A 24,958-nucleotide genomic window follows, 5' to 3' on the forward strand; every position below is an offset into this window, starting at 1 on the left:
GAGACACAGTGCAATTTCATGCATTGGTTGTTTGACCCTTTGAACTATATTTTGCCTCATGATATCATTAATCAAAGACTTGAAGCCGGATAAGCACATCAGCTGTGTGTAAAAACAAGTTTATCTCAGAGTCGCACATGTTGGCATCGTGCTGTAAAGAGCAAGTCAGAAAAAGAGTCAAACAGGGCAGCACTTTGTGCGTGCTGACAGGTTCTGGCCTTGGGAGCTGACGGTTTCAGAAACCTGCTTTCCTCCCAGCTCTCCCTGATGATGAACTCTCTGGGTCTCCCTCCTCTTAACTTCCCCTGTCCACACCTCTTTACATGGCTCAGCAGGTCATGAAATAGGTGTGTGTTTATGTGGTCATGAAGAGAGAGAAAGCAAAAGATAAAAAAAAAAAAGGAGATGGAATGCAACAAGAAAAAAAGCCACACACAAATTAATACTAGAGACATAGAACATTTAAAGACTATGTATAGATTTTTTTATGTGCTTTTAACATCTTATAAACTATTCTGATATCATATGTTTGCGTTCATTGCGGGTTGGGGGGGTGTCAGCTAGTGTGCAGATCACTTTGAAACAACCCACAGACAATAATGCACGCTAGCTCAAAGAACGTTAAAAAAAAAACTGGGGCAGTTAAAGAAGCTTTAAGTTTTGCTGTTGCTACATAGCCAACATTGGCATGAACAGCTGTTTACTCTCCACTCTTACCTCGTGTTCGAGGCATCATTGTGTTTACAAGGAAAGAGGTCATAATACACCCTCTGAGACTTCTTCAGGGCAGGCTGGACGCTACAGTGACTCGGTATCAGAAAGTGACGAGACAGTCTGAGCGGGCCAGGGCTAGCTGGTTAGCATGCTAACTTCAGTGCTAGAGAAGAAGTGACACCACAGGACACGGATTACGTTTGATTCTGAATAACGGCTAATGTTGCCTATGCAGCGCAAGAAAACCAAAAATGCACCTGAAGCCATTTCTGTAGATAGAATGCAAGAGTGAAATTACTTGTGTACAGTATGCGTGTAACCACACTGGGAATTGCAGGAACAGTTGAAGTAATCATCACAAATAAAGCAAGGCTACAATCATGGAAGTTATGTCTCAGTATCCCTGTGACGACAGGAGACGGCTAGAATTTGCTCAGGGGGATCGCAGATTACCTGGAAATCATTTGGGAATTACTTTGCTATCTGATTAGAAGTAGCGTGTAATTATGCTCCTTAAGAACTGGACCATATTGTTACTGGCAGTTGTTAAATCGATGTCAGTCACACTGATTACATCTTGAGTTAGTATTTGAATAAAGTTGCTCATCAGTCTCGTACATCATAGCGCTACCAAACGTCCCGTGGTGTAATTAAAAATGCCGCAGAATGACTGACATTTTGGAATCCTCAGCGATGGGCCTGGGGCTCTGAGTGAAAACATAAATCATGGAAGTTAATACTCCCATTGCTTTGGTCTGTTATGAAAGAGCACTCCCACTTCCAACATCCTCTCCCCTGATGCATAATCAGCTGTCAAACTTCACTTATTTACCTGAGGCTTGTGAAACACATGGGACAGAGCTAGCTGTAGTTCAAAAGGTACCAATCTACAAAAATTTGCTCCAAGACAGATTTTCAGAGCGTCTGGATTTCTTCTTTTCGCTGACACTGATTGACGTTGCGGGTGTGATGTGTGTATGGTGCACAGTGCAGCTACGCGCCTGCTGCCAGGGCCTAGAGCCGCTGTTTGCAGCCCCTGAGCATGCACACACACACACACACACACACACATACACACACACACCTCTACACCTGCTGGTACTTTCCTGGGCACACACACACGCAGACCAAAGGGAAGAAAAGGGACCAAAGAAAAATGAAATGACCTGCACGCGTCTTAATGAGAGAGAGTTGGGAGTCTGGCATTTACCTCAAACCATTTCTTCCCCCTGCTGCTCTCTCAGGAGGGCTTTAAGTCCGCCGCCCGTTAACGGCTGAAGTGTGGATTTCCTGTCAAGTAAGGGTTAGGGCCCAACAAAAGTCCTGTACGCTGGTACCTAAATTGGATCACTTCCAGCTGCCCCTCCTAAACACACACACACACTCTTCTTGTGTTATAATGTCCCTATAGGGATGCATTCTGTGTCTGTGGTGCTTAATATTGTCTTTATAGTGACCTTACTGACCTTTATGGTGCTTTAAAACTCCTGTAATCACTGTAATATACCTATAATAAAGATATAGGATATTACAAGCTGTAGTTTGCCCTCTGCAATGCTATCCTTATATAATACAAACACAATTGTTCTTTATAGGGGCTTTACTAGGTCAGTGTAATGTGGCATTGGAATAAACCATGAACAGACTCTTGGCACTGTCCATCCACCCCCAGACTTCTCTCTCTCATGGGGATTGTTTGACCAGCAGGACAAATATTCCCTCAGTCCCTGTTTGATATTTTTCATCGTTGTCATGATTTGACTTTCATGAGAACAGCTGACCCTGCTGAGTCATGCTGCTGTGTGGCATTAATGGGGTTTGTGCAGATGAGTTTCCTGATTTGTCACTTTATTGGGCATATTAGTCCTAGACAGAGGCTACTCACAAGTGGCGGCACAGATTGAAAATAGTCAGGTGTTGTCCTGATGTGCATAAACTTTTCGAGCACTGTGAAAACCCAGGGCCTGTTCATGTCAGCATGTCCAGCTGGCCAGAGTTCAGTGTCATCAGGATTTAGTGCAGTGCCTTCCTGTAAATAAATCCATTAGCCGATTTTCTGCTTGTTTTGTATATGTTTTATGTCTGGTACTGCATTAGGTATTTTGCAACTGGCTAATCCACTGAGGACGCAATCACTGCTTTGCTCCGAGTGCTCTTTGGCACACCATGTAAAGAGTCCCGTCTGCCTTTTCAGCCGAGCCAAAGTGAGGCGAGAGAGGAGAGAAAGAAAGAGGATCTTGTTAAAAAGGTCCCGCCTGACGACCACCAGCCCCAACACAGGTCCATAAATTATTTTCATGGCACCAAGTCACAGCACCATTACTGCCGCCACGACTTCATTCTCGGTGCCATGTCTGGTTTAGCATCACCACCTGCTGTAAAAGAGTCAATGTGTAAAGTACCACGTTTATTCAAGACTATTGAAGTGGTTTATCTTATGAACTGAAGAGCTAAGAAGACAACACAAGAAGATGAACAGCAGCCAGAGAGACTTTTCACAGCCTGCTTTTGTCGTTTTGCCCTTGTAATCATTTATAACTGATAATCATTTACAACTGATCTACAAAGCATTATTAAATGATTTATTAATCATTAGTAAAGTCATTATTTACAGTTTATAAATCTTACATAAGGAGGTGTCGTGTGCTCTCCCAAGCAGTTCATTAAGCCAGAATACAATATGACTGCTACTTGAGCACTGTTACTTTCAAAATAAAAGCGAATCACAAAGTTTCAGTTTAAAACTGCACAAACTGGGCGGTGTACAGATCAACTGGATTATTCTTTTGGTTTATTCTGACTAACTAGTGTGATTAATGTAATCCTACATTCTTATTTAAGTGAAGTGCTTTTGATAATTGGGACAATTTAGAGTAAAACTATTTGCATTGTAGTCATTTTATTTTAAATGTATTTATTTATTTATTTTGGTGGGGTAGTTTTTATTAAAAAACTGTATTTCTTTGAGACTCATTTTAGATGCAGATTAATGCACACTGGATGAGAACTGTTGGTTTATGGTAGACATTAAGCCATAATTGATTGTAGGATTAATCGGTTTTGATTGACAGTAGGAAAGTATTGAATCTCACCAGACTAATGTTTGAAAAATGTCTCCAATTAAGCATCCGATTTTATTTTGGAAAAAAAAAAAACAAAAAAAAAACCAACCGGAAGTTGTGCAGTCTGTTCCACAGGACTTGACACCAGTGAGGAGAGACGCTGACAGAGAGGAGCACAAACTCCAGTAAAAGGGGGTTGAACCGAGGACGTGCGGTTTGTTGGAAAAGTGGCATCTGTGAGGGGAAGGCGAGTCTTTGCTCTGGACTTCACACAAGCACCGAGTCCGTCGGATTCTAACCTGCTCCCAAGTTCCCAGCCATGAGGACAGACGCATGGATTTACCACGCTTTGGTGTGTGTTGTGGTCACCACATTGGACTCAGGTAAGAGGTGAAGAGCTTTTAGGAGACGCTGAATATCTGCATTGTCCGCTGTGATTGATATTTGTCTCTTATTATAATGAGACTTATATGAGTGTTTCATCCCCCCCCCCCCCCCCCCCCTGCGTATTGTTTATGTAGTAAAATGAGAAATAAACAGAAGTCAAGAAGATTACATTGAAGATTTAAAAAAGAATAAATCAAACAAGTGAGGAAAGTGGGCAAAAAGAATAAATCTCCAAATTCTCATGTTGGTGAACTGTATTTTGTCAATCAGGACTTGCTTCAAAGCAGCTTGGATTCAACATGTATTTCATGTAAACATAATCACTTTTTAATTGCAGTCGGTGACAATGAGTGGCGCTGAACTTAAGCACAGGTCCTGTCGTGCATTGGCTGGGCTCACTGTTTGCTTTGTAATGAACCTGCCCGAGGATATCAGGGAAGATCAGGGAGAGTTACCAAACATTTCATAACTTTAAAAAATGTAACTTTCCACTGGAGGTTCCACTATTTGTGCCATTGGCTCTAATGGCCAGTAAACAAGTGGATATAAAAAAAAACAAAAAACAGTTTAATTAATGCATTTAAAATGTTTTGTGTAATCATATTTAGTAGCCTAAGGAAAAGTGTTCCCATGCAGAATGAGGACACGCTGCCTGAGGGTACAAACCCGTGCCAGAGCGCTTGGTTTGAAGTACATCTGCTGGTGTTACTGCTTCGTCATTAAACTTTTTATATGGGTCATGGTCAACGCAGTAATAGACACTCCTGCATCTGCTGGACTGACGCCAGCCTCTAAGGGGATGCGGAGCTGCTCCTGTAATGTTGCGGCACACCTCGGGGCGCGCACACGACCACTAGTCGTTTAAGCGCATCCGTGCCGCGCTGACTACCTGGAGGCTGCACAGACTGCCCCGGCTTTTACACCCCCCGCTGACATGTCACTGAGGAAAGCACTGAATCCATAGTTGCCACCTCCAGGGGTGCCGACCCTGACCCCTGAGCGCCCTGGAGTTGGGGAAAGTAAAACGCGCGCCCTGGACTGTGGTATTCGTGCGTTTGTCCCGGTAGAGAGATAGAAAAGGTGTGTGTGTGTGTGGGGGGGGGGGGGGGGGGGGGGGGGGGGAGGGGTGGGGGGGGGGGGGTGGGGGGGGTAACATCTGGCTGCTGAGCCCAGTTCCACATATTGCGCTCTCTGAAGCAGATGTAATGTCTGTTTAATTCCCAGACAGAGGTGCACCTTTAACCTGCTACTTTCCTGTTCTTCATATAATACAACTTTTCTCTACATTTCCTTAAAACTGATACATTGTGTGATTATTAATTTAACTTGTTTGACAGGAAGGCTTGGGTAAAATACTTATCCAGCTGACACTTAAGTTATTTGCTCAAGTGCACCAAAGTGGAAGTGTCTGAGGAAGGTCAGAGTGTTGCTTATTCACCTTTCCTGTCCACATTTTCAACCTGAACTAGATACTCAGACCTGTTCCTCGAAGCTATCGCTGCCTCCTCTCATTAAATGTCACGTCTCCCCTGCTCGCCCATCGAGCACCTTTTATTATAATCTCCAACTTCAGCAAATGTTCGGGATCTGGAGATAGCAGCAGTCTGACTGCAAGGAGAGGAAGAGACTAAGTGAAATCTAATTGAGCAGCCTGGCCAGACATCAGGGCTGGAACAACACTGTGATGAGTGCCAGATGTGGTCCAGTGGAGCCCAAACATTAATAACACGTCCTCCCCGAAAACCATTTTCAACCACGAGGAGCCTCTAAACGCTCCACAGTTTACAATATCTTAAGTACACACACAACGTCTTGTGTCGGATCTTGGCGCAGGAGCATGTTGCTGTAACTCAGTAGCATGAGATTTTCTTGCGTGATTTATGTTGCACTTGCCCCTAATTATAAACGGAAAACTATTGTAACTAAACACATAATGCATCGGAAGATCTTGCTGTAGCCCGTAGATACAGCATTTACAGTAGAGCTCCATTCTACTGAAGGATGGGCTCTTAACTTGTTCCAGTAGGTAAAAATGAATGATTTGTATCACAGAGGATTTAGGCTTAAAATATGGTTTTGTCCTGCTTTTGAACCCACTTGGATCTCTTATACATTATGCTACGTCTTTGCAATGGTATAATTCTCTTTTGATGTCCCTCTTCCAAAGAAATGGCTCTCAACAAAGGCCTATAAATTAAACAAGAATGAATTATAATATGTCCTTTTGCACCTTTGACAGTTTTGCATTTTTCCACACACTGTGGAACAAATGTATATGTTTTTAGTGTGTGTTGGGTGCCAATAGCTCAGAGACTGACTATAAAACCTATACATAAAACTTTATTAATAGAAATGATGAGAGACGTCGATGCTTTCCCAGGACACAGGATGCTGATTGCATCTTGTTTTGTTCCCATATAATATAAATGTTGCTCAAAATGAAAAGGATGAAACTAAATGTCACTGTCGTTAAACGGCAGGGATTCTGTTAAGACTTTCATGACATTTACAGAGTCATGAATGCAGGTTATTGCAGCGGGTTTCTGTAGGAATCACGGATAGCCATTAAATGTATCAACAATAACATAAAACTTTAGCATAACAAATGCAATGAAGCAGTAAAACTGTTTAAAAAAAGCCGAGTTTTGGCTCTTGAAAGTAGTAAAATATGAGATATGCTTTCATGAGCATCAAACTGCGGCACTGAAGCACGTCTGCCTGTTGGATGGACATCATTCTGTTTTCTTGGCTGTCTTCACAGTTCAGCACCCACACTGCATTTCTCAGGCAGCTACCCTGGTTTGATGCACGAGTGCTGGGGGGCATCTTGAGCTGGGCTTTGATCCTGGACACACTTCATACTAGCTTTTCTGACACATAAACTAGTCTGTTACCTCGATTTGGCCGGCACAGCTGAAGCAGGATCTGAAGAAAAAGTCCTCTCACGAGCTGCGGAGGTTTGAGGGGTCCGGTTGTTTTGCACAAAGATGCTTGGGCGTGATTCAGCAGGGTGGATGCGAACATGCCAGCAAACTTGGAGCATGAAGCAAACTGCATTTGAAGGATGCTTTCATTGACAGTGGACGACCAGGTTCAATGTTTCATTTTACCTCCACTTCCTCCATGCCAAAACCCTGAAACCAATACTCAAACAACCAGGAGGAATATTCTTATTCCTTTGACAAGTTCGTCTTCATCCCCAGCATCTTGACAGCAGCAGAGAAACATTTGGCCATGCCTTCCAGTATTTGAGTAATGCTTTGTCACTGAGGAAGAGATGAAAAAAATCCACATGTTTCTTAGATTTTTTGTCATTTACTTGATAGCATAGATACAGACAGGAAATATAGAAAACTGGTTATGTAAGTGGTTTAAAATACTGTACATTGACAGTATGGCATGATGAAATCTAATGTCGGCACCAAAACATGCAGATGGGTGTTCTTATGTTATGTTCTCATGTTCTTGCAGGTTTCTGTAGAAGGACTCATCAGTCGTTACAGAGGTATGAGAAGACTGAGAGCCACATGCTGGTTTGCACAGACTGTCCTCAGTCGCCTTTGGTACGAAACAGCCGATCGCAGGAACACTGCGCCCGAAAGTGCAAGAAGGTCAAGAAAAACTTCAACTGTAGGTGAGTTACACTTGCTTTTTCTCTTGTCTCTGCAGCCCATCGCATTTTTTTTTTCTCATGGCCATGCTCCTCTCGCTCCTCCTCTTCTGCTGTATAGACGCAGTATTTACATATTTTTGTTGTTTATCAATTTGGACATCTCTCAACTACTTCCCGTGTGTTTCTGCAGGGCTTTCAACTTCCAAAGGCACAACAGGAAATGCCACTTGCTTCCCTTTGACCGCTTCACCCTCGGTGTGAAGAAGCAAGCCAACGTCAGCTTTACTCTGTACGAAAAAAAAGGTGAATGTCGTCATTTTCAGAGGAAGCGTTGTTTAAAGTTTGAACTGGAGTGATTTTCTGATGAGAACATCCAGGTGCAACGAGGGATTCACACAGGCAAAGTGTTGGTGATTGCAGGTTGTGCCTCTTAAGTCGGCTCCTCGAATTTAAAGGTCTTTGGTTTTTCTGTTGACACAATAAAAGCAACCAACCCACTTCAACACCACCCCTCCTGTTTAATCACCCCGGTGGGGGTAGTCGCACGCATAAACATGCCGCAGACTTAAGTGGAGTGTAAACAAAAAAAATTCATTGTTTACAGTCAGAGCGCAAAAGGCTTTCTCAAGCGCAGGCTGTGGAATCTAGCACTTTAGAATTTACAGCAAAATTTACTGAAACTCCCCCCGGTGACATTTAATGAACTTCAGGGAGTTGTCTGTTTTGGGAATAACACACAAGCTGGAACACACTAAAACACATGCTGTAAAAAGTCTTATTGACCATACATGGGAAAATATATTCCAGGTGGTCAAGGCAGCGACAGCAAATCAATGTTTAATGGCCGAGTAGCTGTGTAAACTGGCGCACAAAGAGTACACAGGGACAGTTTGTTTCAAAGTGAAAACATGAATGGATGTTTTCAAATGCTCTTTATGCTTTTGCCCTTGCTTAGATTATATAAGGGAGTGTATCATCGACACCAAGGACAACTACAGAGGAAGGAGGTCTTGGACGAAGTCAAACATCACTTGCCAAGCTTGGTCAGATAATAACATCAATGAGCACACGTAAGTCCTCTCCTCTTTAACCCAAAACAGTCAACAAAAAAAGTGCATTTTTATGTGGGAACATGAGAGGGGTGACGGTTACAAACACTCTCTTGTCACCTTGAGCATTCGCTGCCTTGCTCGGCGGCACGCCAATAGTTGTTTTTAGGGAGGAGAAGGTGTTAATTGTTCATTTCCCCTGGCCACATTCCTGCAGCCATTGAAGCCAGCATCTCTAATCTTTAGGCTTTCACCACCTTCCTGGATGCTCCTTCTCTATTTGTCTGTGTCTGATGCTGAACAGGCCCCAGCAGCTGATTTACTGATGTCCAGATCATCCCCTTGCACCTCAGGGGTTAAAGGAAGGTGGAGGCTCTGAGACAGTTGAACATTTATCCAGAGTTAAGTCAGATTTCTTTCAACACATGCAGGGATGTCCTCCCCAATGAGGCCGGGTTTTATTTTGCTACACTGTAGGCCATCAGGTGTATCCCAAAGTTGTTGTTGTTTTTTTTTCTGCTAGAAGAGAGGCAAGATCAGTGACTTGAAAAGATGGTTCTGTGCCAGCATCTCATTAGTAGTGCTCATTAGCTGCAAGATGTTTTAACTGCGATGTGGAGGGGGCGGGGGTGAGAGACAGAGTAATAAGAGTTTGAAGAAGTACAGAGGGGAGGCAGAATGAAAGACAGAAAGTGCAGAAATTTATGGACTGAAGTCATGTTGTGTCTGTTGCCCAGCTGAGCACACAAAGCCACTGACATACTGAGAGAAACTACAAGTCCATTGATCTCCGACAATTAAAACATATGGCAGTGTTGGTCCCCATCTTCTTCTCTCCTTTCCACCCGATCCTCTCTTCCCCTTCCAGGAGCACTTCTTCACTTTAGGAGTCCTTTGCCATTGTTTATTTGACACATGTTCTCAGTCTCCTACAGCAAGTGTAGCGTCCGACAGCATTGCCCCGGCTTGTCAACAACTTTTAACTTTCAAAAGGGTCAAAGGGAGCTTTACTTAAGGGAGATTTAGTGCCACTGTGGGGTTACCTAACATGGGACTGTCCCGCTGTGTGAGAATTACCACCATAATGAACCACGCACCATTTGAGTTTCAGGTAACTATTATTTTCATGCTTGACCGCTCACCGTGGGGCAGGGGTGATTTCTCAGGAGGTTCCCTTCCAGGAATGGGACTTCCACCTGTTGTCTATATTTAGTGTTCGAACCGAGGCTCTGAGAGAAGTGTGCACTGATGTGCAGCCAAGCGTGGAGAAAGGAATGGAATGGAAAATTTCTTTTCATATTAACAATAATAGATAACATCGCAGCCATTTATTTATCCCCATAGAGACGTTCATTTATTTTTCTACGCATTTCCACTGGGAGGTCTGTTAGCCCACTTAGCTAACTCCAGAAACACATCCCTGCAGCTTGGATTTTATGTTCTGCTTAAAGGAAAAGGTAGACATTTTGGAAAAAGAAAAAAAAAAACAAAAAAAAAAAAAACGCTCATTGGCTTTCTCTCGTGAAGTTTGACGTTTCCACCAACAGCTAGTTAATTCAGCGTAGCAGAAAGGTTGGAAACACTGGGAAACTGCTAGCATGGCTCGTCCGATGGTAACCACTGACTGATCTAAGTTCAGCTAAGCTAAGCTAACCCTCTCCTGGCTGTAGCTTCAGACGAAAATTGCTGTTGATCTTCTCATCTAATTCTCTTCCCAAAGCAATTCCTTTCAGGACGCCTCAGTTGTTGCACCCTGTTTCCAGAAATCCTTATTAATGTCTTAAGGTTCCCGAAGCCCCCGCTTGCTCACATTGATCTCTGAATATGTTACTTCTTTGGATGCTGTAGCAGTGAAGCATGACCTTGTTTGTTCCACAATCACCAGGTGCATGTTGCGAGACATTTCGCAGCGGTTACTTCAGGTCTAGATTTCATCTTTAGTGATCTCCAAAATCTAGCCAATATGTGTAGCCGGCCCAGAGAGCGAAGCATGTGTGCATAGTGTCTGCCTGCGCTCCGCTGGGAGCAGACTTTGGCAAGGAGATGAATAACTGGCCAACATCTGTTAGCACAACATCATTATGGTTAACTTGCTCCCATGCCACGGCTTTTTACGGACTCTCACCAGATGCAGTCCTTTTTTTTTTTAATTTTTTTTTTTTGTTACATGATGAACCTTGTAATTCCATTTGTAAATTAAGAATACTGTAGTATGATAGAAATATATTGAGCCTGAGCTTGTGAGTTACACACAACAGATGTGAGTTTTGGCGCTCGGTAGTGTGCTGCTTTTGGAGGGGAACAAGTGTTTTGTTTTAGTTAAATGCATAAGTGAAATATTGGTGTTAGACTTAACCCTGTTATATTTTGACACTAGCTATTACTATATGGTTGGAAGACCCCCCCCCCTTTTCTTTGCACTCCCGTTCTTTTTGTCTAAGGCCTGAGATTTCTTCTACTTCTGGGTTGAATGATGTTGTGCATTAGTGTTGAGGCCTTGCGTAAGCCCCAGGGCACAGAGGGGAGAGCAGAGCAGACTCTCCCAAGAAAAGAGTCATTGCCTGGGGTAGGCTGTTCGGACAAGCTGCTGAAGGGAGGGTGGACTCTGGTTCCCTTTCTGTGTCTTTTTTTTTTTTCCTGCACATGTTTTTTTTTTCTCTTTACATCATCAGTTATACATTGAGCTCACTTTTTCTTTTTTAAGCACTTAAGTCCGTCACTTCAGTTGTTTCTCTTCACCCTTCCCCTGTGCCCTAAACTTTTTCTCCTGTCTTCCCTCTCTGTCTCCCTGGGTGGGAGTGGTAATGTGGTCGGCATGGATCAGGGGGTGCTGACATGCCAGCTTTTCATCATCCTGCGCTGACAGAAGACGAATTTCACACACCGTCCATTTAGTACGGGGATCCCATGCCGCTCCCCATTGTTGCATCCCATATGTTTGGACTAGCCAGGTTATTTTTCTTACAGTCTCACAGTCTCTTGTTCACACTGATGTGATGTAGCAGTTGACAGAGAGGGATTAAGTTTAAACGTGTTCAAAGGCTGCCAGTAAATGACCTGCTTGGGCTGCTCCAAGTGGTTCGTAGCGTTGTTCTGTGCTGTTGGTGGTCACTGTGCTGTGACAGACACACATGAGGGAGCTGGGATATGGTAGGAATCAGTAAGGCGATCATGCAAAAGGTGCAAACCTGGAGAGGAGAAACATATTGTCTTACTTTGCATACGATTGCTATGATTGGTCATTCCAGGATTTAAAATGTAGCCTGGTCCCATTGAAGGCGCCGCAATTTCACACAGTGAAGCATACATCTTAATGTAAATGCCTTCTGAATTTATTTGGTTTGTTACTGAGAGCACCAGCAGGCAGGTACTGTATATACTACTGGAGCAGCCAAGTGTGCAAGTACTCCCTAAAATTTATTTATATAGCTTACAGTATCAGTTAACACTTTCAATAAATGTGTCTACTCCCTTGTAGGTTTTATCCTGATAGGTACCCAATGCAAGACCTGAGGGAGAACTTCTGTCGGAATCCCAACAACGATCCTGGTGGTCCGTGGTGCTACACCACAGACCCCAATGTACGAGCTGAGGAGTGTGGCATACCACAGTGTTCAGAGGGTAAGACCCTCCGAAACACCTGGTCTTACAGGACATTAAGATTCAGCCAGATCAACTCAGGTTCATGTTAGAAAGCAAAGAGTGACAAGCGATTGAGCATTTCATCGAGGTTTATGTGGTTTATTTCTTTCTAAAAGTCATAGCTTTTGTTTGCATTCATTCCTAGTTAAAAGAAGATTTCGATAAATGTTGTTTCTTTGTTGACAGAAGTCTGTATGACGTGTAATGGGGAGGATTACCGGGGCAAAATGGACCATACAGAGAGCGGCAGGGAGTGCCAGCGATGGGACTCGGCAAGGCCTCACAAACACCACTTCCAGCCCAAAAAGTAAGCTGCAAAGCCGATAATCACACACTAACCTTTCTCACGGACAACACCAGCACACACCCCATGACAGATGCTTACATAAATGACGCTAATACTCGAGAGAGGTAGACCTCACCAGTTGTTATGACTTACTTCTCTCCCTCCTAATTTTTTCTTCCCTCTCTGTGTCCTCTCTGTTTCCTCTCTCAGGTATCGGGACAAAGATTTGAAAGACAACTACTGCCGTAACCCGGATAATCGTCTCCGTCCCTGGTGCTACACCATGGATCCCAAAACTCCATGGGAGTACTGCAACATCACTGTGTGTGGTACGGACCTATGTTCTGTGTTTACACAAATCTGGGGCTTGGGCTTTGTGGACAAAGTCTTCAACAAATCAGCAGAACACTAAATTATTGTTGTAGTCTGATTTATGACTCTTGTGTTGCTATTTTTTCTCACTGTATAACACCTTCACAACCTTACCACAGTTTGTTATCACAGATTGGAATCCATTGTAAGATTCAAACATGGACTTGGTTTTTGGAGGGACAGATGCCAGTGTATTACTACCAGAAAGCGCACCAGGGGGTTGGTTACAAACAGGACTTTTGTGGTTTTTGGGCACTTGCGGTCAGCGGAGCAAAAATGTCCCCCTTCTCCCCTGCAGAGTCTCATAAGACTTTTGTTTACCCGGCTGGGTGTTTCATGTGGTGCTTGGCTTCAAATCCTCCTACCTCAACAAGGAAGAGTAAATAGGTTGTTTGTAAATGGGAAAGTCTGACTTCAGAGAAGCCAGACGTGTTTTATTGAGACCACTCAAAGATGACAAGGGGCTATGAAGTGGAGGACTACAATAGAGGCTACTATACTGTGAGGCTTCACACAGCCACTACAAGGTCTAATAGTCATTTTAGTGGTGTGAACATTGGCTTTTGAAATCATGGCAGATATAGACAAGGGACAAATGTGTGAAGAGCAAAACAATTGCAGATGCTTCTATGCAGGGCTCAGGGGATCAGTGAATGAAAACCTAACTGAAGACTTCTGGGAGATTTTGGACGGGCATCTTAGACAACACTCTCCGCCTACATCATCGAAACACCAAATGAGGGAATATCTTTTAAAAGAGTGGTGTCCCATCCCCCCAGTAGAGTTCAGAGACTTGTAGGGCTCTTGGAAACTGAGATGGTGACTGCACAAATAGTTGGTTAATGGTAAAAACATCTACACATTAATCAATAATAAAAATAATCATCACTTGCACCTAATGTATTTGATATTGTACAATTTTTGAGTTTGATGAGGGCAAAATTAATGTAACTTCACTTCACACATATCACATTAGGCTGACAGAGCTGTAGTGTAGATAACTTTAGCCTTCATAGATAATTTAAAAGACAGAGGAAAAAGAACTGATGCCAAAGAGGTCACACCTTTGGAGAATTTGTTCATTTTTTCACGTTGAAACATCCCCACATGCTCACCCACAAACACACAGAGCATCTCTCTTTGTCTCAGTCAGACACATACACACATGTACTTTACAGTACATGTTATGATTTACAGCCAGGGCGGGGGATCTGCATTTGTCCAGATGTGTGTATCCCTCAATGCCTGCCCTCAGAAAGATAAAAACCACTGACCTGTACTACACAGTGCACACAGACACTGGCATGCATTACATCAAGCCAAAGAATCCCTCTTTTCCACCCGCCTTCTCATTTCTGCCTCAAAACATTCCCTTTCCTCCTCCATCTTCTCCGATCTCATTTGTCAAAGGCTAAAGAAACAGAGACAGAACTCTGGAGGGGAGAAGTCGCTCCCTATGTGCTGCTATTCCTGCTCTGCTGAAAAGCAGAATTCCATCTGAAGATGTTTGGAATAGTTTTCCGGTGGATAAAGTTGCCCCAGCCAGACTGGCTTGGATGTGATATCTTTGGTTGGGCTGCAATAAACAAATTCACCAGAAACGGAATTTAGTTGTTTAATGGCGTATGCATCGTCATGATCCCATAGTTCCTACAACAACCTGTGACTTTGTGTGCTGTCAGCAAGTTTAATGACTGCATGTTGTTGTGGATGTCCCTACGTGCAAGAATGTGGGGCACCAGTGTTATGAATACACAGAAAGGTTCCTATCGCAGTTGAGACGAGGAAGTGGAGGGGGGGTGCTACTGTTTTTGATCATCTGTCTCTAGGTTAAACATGACACATTCTTCTGGGGATTAATATCTCCCTCCTTCTCTCCCTCCTTTCTTTCTGCCTTCAATTTTTGCATCGTACTCTCTTTAGCAAATTTTTTCTCTGCCTTCTTTCTCATGTCTACACTCACGGTTACAGTTTCTGTGTCTTTTTCTTCTTCTGCTAGAGTCTGACTCCAGCGAGGAGGCAGATGTCAATGTAACAACATCCTGTGTCCAGGGGAAGGGCACAGATTACCGAGGCACAATGAATGTCACTCCTGAGGGTGTGACATGTCAGCGCTGGGACTCTCAGTTCCCCCATAACCACTCATTTCTTCCTCAGAACTTCAAGTGCAAGTGAGTAATGCGTGTTTCATGGCTCCTGACAGGATCAGTTCTCTCTGTTGCTGTGTCAAGGAGGTGATTTTGTGTATTTAACTGTTGAAACGCCAAAAGGAAAAAACCACGGTCATCAGCACCATCATTTAAATTGTAGCTTGTGTGTGTGTTACAGAGACCTGAGAGAGAACTACTGCCGTAACCCTGATGGCGCAGATTACCCATGGTGCTTCACGACAGATCCTAATCAGAGGATAGCCAACTGCACCCACATCCCCAGGTGTGATGCTGAGGCCACACAAAAAATAGGTAAATTATTGTACAACTTCAGTTTTAAAGGAACAGTGTGACATCGGTTATTGTACAGATAAACACAAAGTATTAAAGATGTTGGACAGAGTCAGGCAAGCTGTTTCCCCCTATTTATGCTAAGCTACATATTTACCATTCAGACATGAGTTCGGTATTAATCCTCACATCTAACCCTCAGCAAAAAAGCAAATACTAACTATTCCTTTAAGGCTACTAAAGACTTTTCCTGGTTCCAATCTTCAAAAGAATGGCAAATATTTTCTTGAAATCTCTTTGTAAGTTATGTTTTGAATCATGAAATACTGAACTACAGATGCTTGAAAAGACATCCCATGTTTTTTCGAAGTGAAATTACACAGACACTTTCCGTATTGCTCCCATAGGACTGGGACACTTGGCAGCGTGCTACCCAGTGAATTCCATTTCATGGAAGAACAAAAGCGTCAGACTTTGGCAATATTGTTCGCTGTCATTTCCCATGTTTCTCTGCTTCACATTACAGAAGACCACACATGTCATAAAGTGGCCAGTCCGTTAGTTACTATAGACCCTCCTGATTCTGTTTAAGCAAAGACATAGTAAGGTCTAAATTTTCTATTACATATGAGAACCAGCAGTTACAATGGGGAATGTGACATTAAATTGATCCAAACCACAAAGAGAAATCCCTTTTCTGTCTCTGTACATGCATGAGTGTGTGTTTCTGAGAATCCCTTTTCCCTTTCTTTTAGGTGTTTGACAAACTGCTGGGCTCAGTAATTGTATACACTCCTGGGAATATTTAACAAGGTGGTCTGAAATAACTTTATCCTGTTTTTCTTCAGAGTGTTATGAAGAAATCGGGGAGACATACCGGGGAACCTTATCCACAACTCGTTCTGGGATTCCCTGTGCAGACTGGTCACATCACATAAATAGGTAAGAAACCCATTTATTCCCCATATAAATTAGTTGTGTTGCTCCTCCTGCGAACTCCCAGCCAAGCCTCAGCTGTGCCTAGAAACGCTGGAAATGTTTCCTAGAGAGGCTGACATTCTTTTCAGCTCAGTTGATGAGTGTTTGTTGACAACTTAGCTCCCATTGCCTTGTGAAAATCCCTTTCATATGAATGAAGCTAAGCAGTGAAAACAAACAGCGAGAGGAAATCAGGGGTTCCTCAGGGGTCAATATGAGGCCCAATTATTATTCATCTAACTGACGAGAGGAAACCCTGGGGTGCTCTCCAAGTGACCCATCTTGACAGAGAGGTTGCCCACTACAGGGTTGTTGCTTCATGCTGAAGTCAGGATGTTGGAATTACTTAATTTATAGGAATTTTAAAAGCCAAAATGGCACAGACAGATGGACATGTTCCAGAGCTGACCCCTGCCCCCAGGAAGTGCTTTCTGAGGAAGGTAGATCAAAGCCAATCAGCTCCCTTGCGTAGACTGCAGCCAGCGAGTCTACCATGCTCAAGGTTAAGGGTCATCCCAGGAAAAACTGCTGAGAGCTACAGCTTGTTTAACATTCTCCTGGGAAGTGGAATTATCTTCACCTCTTGACAAATTGTTGTCTATTGCTTTGTATTATTTTTAACTCGTAATTGCTTTTCAGGTATATTTTGGACATCTTAGAAGATTGCGTTAAATTCTTGTCGAGCCAAGTGGGACGTTGCGAAAAGACACGCAATAAGATGTGAATTCCTACAAATCAGGAGCACGACCAAGTTGTTCCATGGAGGATGTGGCTCCTACTGGTCTGAGCCCTGCTGAATGCTTAGAGTGCATACTTTCAAGCTCCCATGAGCACTCTGCACACAACTCTCTCCTTCTACGGGCTGAGTGCAGTAAATGCAGAGGATTCATTGCACTATAGGAAAGCCAGAGTCAGACTTTCCAGGCATACCATGGTTACTTACAGTGTGTATGTACCGTATGTGCATATCAGTGAGTGTGCGACTCCATGTATGCACATACTTGTGTGTTTTTAGAGTGTGTGCGAATCGAAATGAGACATGGGCTAGTGTTAGTTCTGATACATTGTGTGCAAAATAACAAATGGAATATGAGAATCTGTATTTGTGTGTTTTACAGTGGGGATTCTCACTCTACAGTATCCCATGTAGGGCTGGAGAAGAACTACTGCCGGAACCCAGACCGGGACAAGCATGGCCCCTGGTGTTACACCAATCCAAATAACCGCTTGGCCTGGGACTACTGCAAACTCAAGCACTGTTAGTGGCTTAAATAACCTTGTCTCCTCTAGTGTCTATCTCTGTAACAGTAGATACATCTGTTTTATGTCAGCCATAAATATTAGCAGGCTGTAAATGATGCACATGCTGTATAGGACAATTCTTTAGTGATCTATTTAGCAGACCCTTAAAGGAGTAGTTCACTATTATTTGCTTTCTTGCTGAGAGTTAGATAAAAAAACATAGATGCTGCTCTGATGTCTGTATGGTAAATATGCTGTTGATTAGCTTAGCTTAGCATTAAGACTCAACGAACCTGTAAAACCACAATATTTGTATAGATTTAACATACAAGATATAACAGGCTTTAGAAGTGCAGGCAGGAGGATTTGCCAGTTGCTGTTGCCAGTTGTTGTGCTAAGCTAAGCTAACTGGCTGATGCCACCGGACAGATATGAGGGCGTGGGTTGTGTAGGTCGAAGGTTTTTCAGAACAAAATCATAGGCATTGTTCACTAGTCAAAAAAAAAAAAAAGTCTGGCTTCGAAAATAGAGCTCGAAGCTTGTTGTGAAAATTTGTGTGTTTGTTTCGCAGAGTTTATTGGTACAAGTGAAAAATAGGCTACAGAAATGTTGAAAATGTTGCCTTTACAAGTAGCAAACAGTTTGCCTGGTGAGTGATTGATATCACTTGCTTTTAAAATATGTCTTCATAGGATTGTATCTCACATGTCATCAGAAAGTAATGCATGTGTGGAACATGCAATTAAGCCCATGAACAGTAGGGAAGGTATATTCGAGTGTGAAGCAAGTCAGCAGAAAGTCTGATAGCACTTGTTGAGGTTAATGCTTCTTCCGCTTCTTGTAAACATTCAAAATAAAATAACCTCCCAAAGTGTCCCCGTGTTTAATTATATTTATGTTCTTGAGGAAGTTATTCCAGTGTCAGCCCGGAACAGTGTGGTCCTGATTAGCCCCCTTGACTCCTTTAATCCTCTAGTTATAGACACAGTACATATATCATGAGCCTTTCATGCTGTCCAAACGGCACTCCTGAAAAAGCATGCATTGGCATTTAGTATACAGAAGAAGACAGTGTTGGTGTATGAATAAAACTCTTATGAAATAACACAAGGGATTTAGCTTTACAGCCTTTATCAACTCCAACTAAAATGTCATAACTTTTATTTTGTAGAGCTTTGCTGGTGGCTTACGTAATGTGTTAGCTGTGGTCTTGTCCAATTGGCAGAGAATATGTGATGCTCAAACAACAAACAGATGCAGGTCACTGCTGCCATCCTTTTATTTGAGAAAACACATACTCAAGCAGCTGGACCCAGCATTTTCTTTGGCTGGTTTCAATCGGGTCGCATTGAAGAGCCTCTTTTGAATGCCTGCACAATAATTTCCATAATGTAAAACATGTCTTCCATGAAGTTTCTTAGGTCTTGAGCAAATTTATTTTCTGCGGTTGCTAACTGATATAGCCTCCAACAATGACTCAGATTCCGAGTTAAGTCTTTATAAAGTAAAGAAAGGTGTCTTTTTTCAATGAGGTTTCATGCTTTTTGTGTCAATGTATGGTCAGAGGTCTGAATTATTTCCGCTGCTGTGGCGTCTCTTCTTACTAGTGTGCTTTTCTTTACTTCTATCAGGTGAATCAGCTACAGTGGCTCCTCAGCCAAAGAGTGAGTATCATTTTTGCTTATCTGGCTTTTACCAGTCTAGTCCTCTTCCTCCTCTTCTTATCTCTAATCTCGCCCCTTTTCCTTTAACTCTTTATATCAAATCCGTCTGTTGTCATTTACCTAACTAAACAAATCATATTTTATGGTTGTCTTTTGATGTTTCAATAAACCTTTTCCCATTGAAATGCAAATAATACATCCATCTAACATACAGTATCAAAAATGTCTCCTTGTTTAGCTCTAAGCAGACCCAAGATATCATGCTTCGTGCATATTAACACCAGAATAGTTGGAGGGCATCAAGTGCGAGGTACAGATGGCAGCTGGGTTGTAAGCATCCAAAGAGAGTGAGTCATTTCATTTCTTGTTGTTTTTACAGAATATGCTTCATCCCTCTTTATGCTACCCTGTGTACTGAACAAAACTGTCTTCTGAAATGTCCTTAGGAAGGTTCATTTGTGTGGGGGCTCACTGATCAGAGAAGACTGGGTTTTGACGGACCAACAGTGCTTCACCTCCTGGTAATATTCCACTCTCAGATACTGCTGGGAGTCCCTCTTCTGAAACTTATCCCTTTTATTCTGTGTCACGCTTCACCTTCACCAAAAATCCTTTTCTCATTTACCTTTTCCCATTTACTCTATATCTGTCAAACACAATATTCAAGCTTCTTTGAATATTGTTTAAAGTGAAGATGTAGGCTGGATCCTGTTCACTGAGACCCCCTCCCCGACAGGCCTGACCTGAGATATGGAACAAAATAGTTTGGACTGGAGATCTGTTTAACTTCTGCAGTTGTCAGAGCCACTCATATACTGTGCATATAGTATCTTTGTCATCTGCAGTAGTGGCTTTAATGAAACCCCCCCTATCTCTGTAGTAATGTACAGTACTGTAAGTATTACATATGGTGTAGATCAGCAGCTTTTAGCTGATACTTTGAGCTGCAGCGTGTGCTGTGGAGTGAATCACAGTTTGTCCAAAACTTTTCCTCTTTTCTTGCTTTTTGCCTTCAAGGTTTATGCATGTTATAAAAATATGACTTGTACATTGATGAAAACTGAATTTTGTGTTTAAAATTGTTGTATATGTTCAAACTCTTTGTAAATAGTTTGACTGACCAAATGCAGTACTATAACACAGATTACTGCATTGTCTTGGCAATATCTAAAAGTGAGACCACCGTAGGTCTAAGCAGGGCTTGTGTTCTCTATGCTTTCCTTAATGGATCACTCAACCTAATCAAATCACTGGCTAGTGAAATCATTCCTTGTGGAGTGGCGGCCCACTCTGCAAGTCACAAATCCTGTAGGTTTCTATCTAAGTCTGGTCCTTGTGGTCATCAGCGTTCCAGATCTCAGGGATTACAGCGTGCAGGTTGGTCTGCGACACCTCAATGAGTCCTCAAGACACCCGAGACTACGCATCTCTCGCCTGATTTGTGGCCCAGAAGGATCCAACCTGGTTATGTTGAAACTAGCAGAGTAAGTCCTCATCAACACATGAGGTTTCCACTTATGTTTAATCCTAATATTAGAGCAGAACATTTCTTAATGGGAACTTTTGTATTGTACCACCCACAGCAAATGACATTTGATTAACATTGGCCCTTTTAAATACATTAAAAACCTCTTTTCATCCCCCTGCAAAATAGTTCAAATTTACTAATTTTTATGATTTTACTTCATTGATTTTTATTGATCTTCCGTACACAACCCACTATATGTTGAAGTACTGTGATGACAAAGGCTATTTATTCATCTGCATACAGTTTGTTCTATAAGTGACTATACCTGATTGGGTGTAATGTTTGTTTCAGTCCTGCGCCTGTGTCAGAGGGTGCCTCCACTATTCATCTTCCAGTAAAAGACTGTCACATCACCGAAGGCACCAACTGCACCATGTATGGATGGGGGGAAACCAAAAGTACTGCCTTCTTTCACCAATAGGACATGCCACCTTCCATTTCAAGCATTATTCAAACAAAAAGACATGTGTCACCCATATCACTCACTGCTTTGTGTATTCTCCTCTGTTCAGACACAGGATATGATGAGGCACTGAACACTGTAACCATGCCTATGGTCAACAATGACATGTGCTCACAAATCAAAGGGGATGCTGGGGAGAGCAGAATATGTGCTGGCGGCAAGAGAGGAGAAGGTGTATGTGATGTAAGTGTCACAAATCAGTGTTTTTGTCATGAAACAGATGAATACAACATGAATGTAGAGTATACCCACATAATAAATACCATGGCAGCATCTAGATATCTCATTTTCTTTGGATTCACTTTCTGCTGAAGAAATAGTCCCAATGAAAATGGTTTACAATTTTTCCATCATATTTGGTCTAGTTTGAACATGTACAGAGGAGGGTAATCATTGTTAATGTGCCGTTTCTATACCCTTCTCTTGCAGAAAGACAATGGTGGTCCATTGGTCTGCCAGGAACATGAGCGCAAAGTCATCATCGGTGTGAGCATCCAAAGGACAAAATGTGCCTCATCGCAGCCTGCACTTTTTGTCAACGTTGCTTTCTACTCAGAGTGGATATATAAAGTGTTCAAACTTTACCCCAGTTCGGAGAGGAACTAAAATATTGCGGTGTGAAAATCAGCTCCATGCAGGTCTGCACCGCAGCCTGCGAGAAGAGGGGCGACTGTGGGCCAGAAAATTCCAAGACCTCTCCATGACCTTTCCAGCACGAACCACGAGGGAGAAATTCGGAAAATCACCTTATGGAAAGTGGCCTTTTTGGGATTTTGTGGCTGAATTTGTCATTTTGCAGAGAGGACAGAGACTAGTGGTTAAAGACTGGATATAATAAAATGGAATCCCACCCATTCTTCCACTTTGCAGATGAAGACATGCAGGTTGTTCGCCTTAATACCATTTTTACAACCAAAGTCCCAGGCACATGGATGGCGTAGTAATTGTATTTTGACATGTTCAGAATTTCTGAAGCCATGCAAACAAAGATAATGAGAATGACACATGTGACTCAGTATTATCTCCTGGAATATACTTGAATATGGACAGAACCCAGATCCCTGTTGGATACCACTCAAGGTAACCTCCTGTGACTCTGGGATTTCTTCTTCTTTTTTTTTTAAATGTGTTGAGCTGGACTGCAAAATGTCTTTTTACCTCCAACACAAGGGATGTGGATGGACAGAAATGGTGTTCCATAATGCAAACAAATATACTAAGTTTTAGGATACCTTACAAATATCACAGTGACTAAAGATATCCAACAAAAAACTAATGTCATACCAAAAAAGGAAGAAAATATATGTGTGAAAACGTCATTTTAAAATCAGTATTACAGACACTAAAGTCCCTATGAGCAAAATAATGATGAACCCAATCAGTGTTTAAATCCAAACCTGCAACTGGCTTCAGATATATCAGTGGTTAAGTATATAAAATACACTATTGCTGCTTGAAAAGCCAACTGCAGCAGCCTTGGCAAACCATTCAGTGCTAATTGTGTGCAGTAGCTGGACTACCTTTTCCCCAGTTAGCTGTAACTGTTAGTTTCCCCATGAGAGGGTCTAAGTAGGACTGAGCGAACTGCTCCAAATCTTATGCTAATATTTGAAGCATGAGAGAGAGAAGAGCCATGCCAAATATAACATGGTTATTTGGTCTCCAGTTTGGAGGGAACTGTGGCCCCTGGCGGGCTGTGTGTGGTCAGTAGGATATTTTATACTTTTTTTTTTATTTCATGGAAAGTGACTCCTTATGTACATAACTGCAGATTTATTGAGTATGTTTCTGCCGTGCTGTAAGGTTTTATAGGTCTTATAGATCTTGAATATTTTTGGTTCACTTGGTAATGTCAGATTGGCTTCGTCCTGCCTCTGATTATGTTTGATATTTAAAGAGACTGGTAGTTTGTGCGCAGTAGTTAGATATATTTATTTTTTTGATCAGCAGAAGATATCCAAGATGAATCCAGATTTTGGTGTGATGCCTGGTTTTCGTTTCTTTTATTCTGAGAGTGATTAAAGACCCCGTAATGATGGGGTGCACGTTTGACCCCCAGGTTAAAGCCACAGAAATATAAAATAACCTGCCATGGACAGTATGCCTTATACAGTCAAACATCTTAAATTTAGGGTGCTTCTTTCGCGTTGTTAGTTTTCTAACTTCTTCTAAATTTGGATCTCTTTTATTTGGGGAGCATTTAACAAGGAAGTGAAAGTTGAACATGCATCCACTGTACAGGTATATACACACAAAAAAACAGTCAAAGATGTGTAAAAGAATGTGTTTATTTAAAGAATAAAGAAAAAACTACAAGTTCAGGTACAATTATTTTGGCTACGATGAAGTCTAGACAGTAAGGAACAAACCACTACAGGTGATGTGAAATCAATGGCTTCCTGCTGGCCACTTTTCATAAAGTAAATGACCACTCGTCTATTATGAATATAATTAATGTTACTTTAAAGTCAGATCAACACTTTCAGATTCGTTTTTAACTGTAGTCAGACTAGGAAAAAAAACTCCTGTTTACCACAATTTCTGATGAGGTAAAACTTAGTAGTTGGTCAGATCATAGCCCTACGATGACCCGGTGGCCCTGCGATTCCCATTCACTGACAGCAGTGTATTTTAGAGTTGGTGTGTTTGTGTGGCTGTTACTAAGAGAATTAGAGCGTGAAATTCTCCTTCTCAGCTCCAAGATGACTGTGCTGAATACCACGTGGAAAATGGTACATACATTAACAATATCCAGCTATCCTCTAATCGCCTCGCACAGGTTACAGCCAAGGTGAAGGTCTATGGAGGGAAGCTTCGTTACAGACGACTGGCTGATTACACAGATGAAACCAAACTCCAGATGTTCTTAGTTGTGTGGCAGATCGTGTAACTGTGTTGTAAATTGATCCGTTTGTTGTCAACCATGCTCTTATGGAGTTGTAACTGTTATTTAATTTACCTTGATGTAAATAGCCTGTAAATTACGATTTGTAATTTTTGTAAATATCATACTTAAGTATTTTTACTTCATGATCATTCTGTTTATATGTTTGTATGATGTAAACTTTAAATATAACAGCTGCTATTTTGTGTTAGTTTGTTTATATCTATGACCTTTTTTGAATTTTGTAGCCTTTGTATTATTCCTATTTTAATAAACAACTTGACATCACATGTTGTGTAGTTGTGTCCTGTACCTCCGTTCCTGTCTTTTGACATTTTCCCCAGTGTAATATGTTGTAAGGACGGTGCCTGCAACACACTCAGAAACTGTTTACCCAGTATTTGGCAGTTTACTCCCTATATCGCTCTGAGCAACAGATTCTAGTGTATGATAAATAATCTTAAGTTGTTGAAAGCAACAGAGGTTATCCATACAACCACTGTAGAGCATAAATAATAACATGCCTTAAGAAACATTTGGATAACAGATTTGGACATCCCAGGCTTAAGTGATATACAGTTGAACTGGGATGAGCTTTTCAGCAACTCTGAAACTTTTGGTTGCTCAATTGGA

General features: G+C 42.1%; 1 protein-coding gene across 3 annotated transcripts; it reads left to right on the forward strand.

Moving 5' to 3' along the window:
* Positions 1-24,609, forward strand: hgfa (hepatocyte growth factor a). 3 transcript variants are annotated; one of them, XR_011694086.1, is made up of 18 exons: positions 1-4,159; positions 7,635-7,797; positions 7,967-8,079; positions 8,732-8,846; positions 12,304-12,446; positions 12,654-12,774; positions 12,964-13,082; positions 15,125-15,296; positions 15,436-15,587; positions 16,415-16,508; positions 17,663-17,802; positions 19,418-19,450; positions 19,689-19,797; positions 19,897-19,971; positions 20,797-20,934; positions 21,270-21,353; positions 21,491-21,624; positions 21,871-22,010. XR_011694086.1 is itself a non-coding variant. In XM_071501531.1 (18 exons), the coding sequence occupies exons 1-18, from the start codon at positions 4,096-4,098 to the stop codon at positions 22,045-22,047; spliced, it is 2,169 nt and encodes a 722-aa protein (XP_071357632.1). In that variant the 5' UTR covers positions 1-4,095; the 3' UTR covers positions 22,048-24,609. The 3 variants fall into 3 exon arrangements, 2 of the variants coding, with proteins under 2 accessions (XP_071357632.1, XP_071357633.1); XM_071501531.1 differs by having other exon boundaries at positions 21,270-21,376; positions 21,871-24,609; XM_071501532.1 differs by having other exon boundaries at positions 15,454-15,587; positions 21,270-21,376; positions 21,871-24,609.
* Positions 24,610-24,958: the final 349 nt, after the last annotated feature.

Source organism: Trachinotus anak, unplaced genomic scaffold, assembly GCF_046630095.1.
Source record: "Trachinotus anak isolate AG129_WGS33_773 ecotype Australia unplaced genomic scaffold, CSIRO_AGI_Tana_v1 ptg000018l, whole genome shotgun sequence".
In the NCBI taxonomy this organism is placed as follows: domain Eukaryota; kingdom Metazoa; phylum Chordata; class Actinopteri; order Carangiformes; family Carangidae; genus Trachinotus; species Trachinotus anak.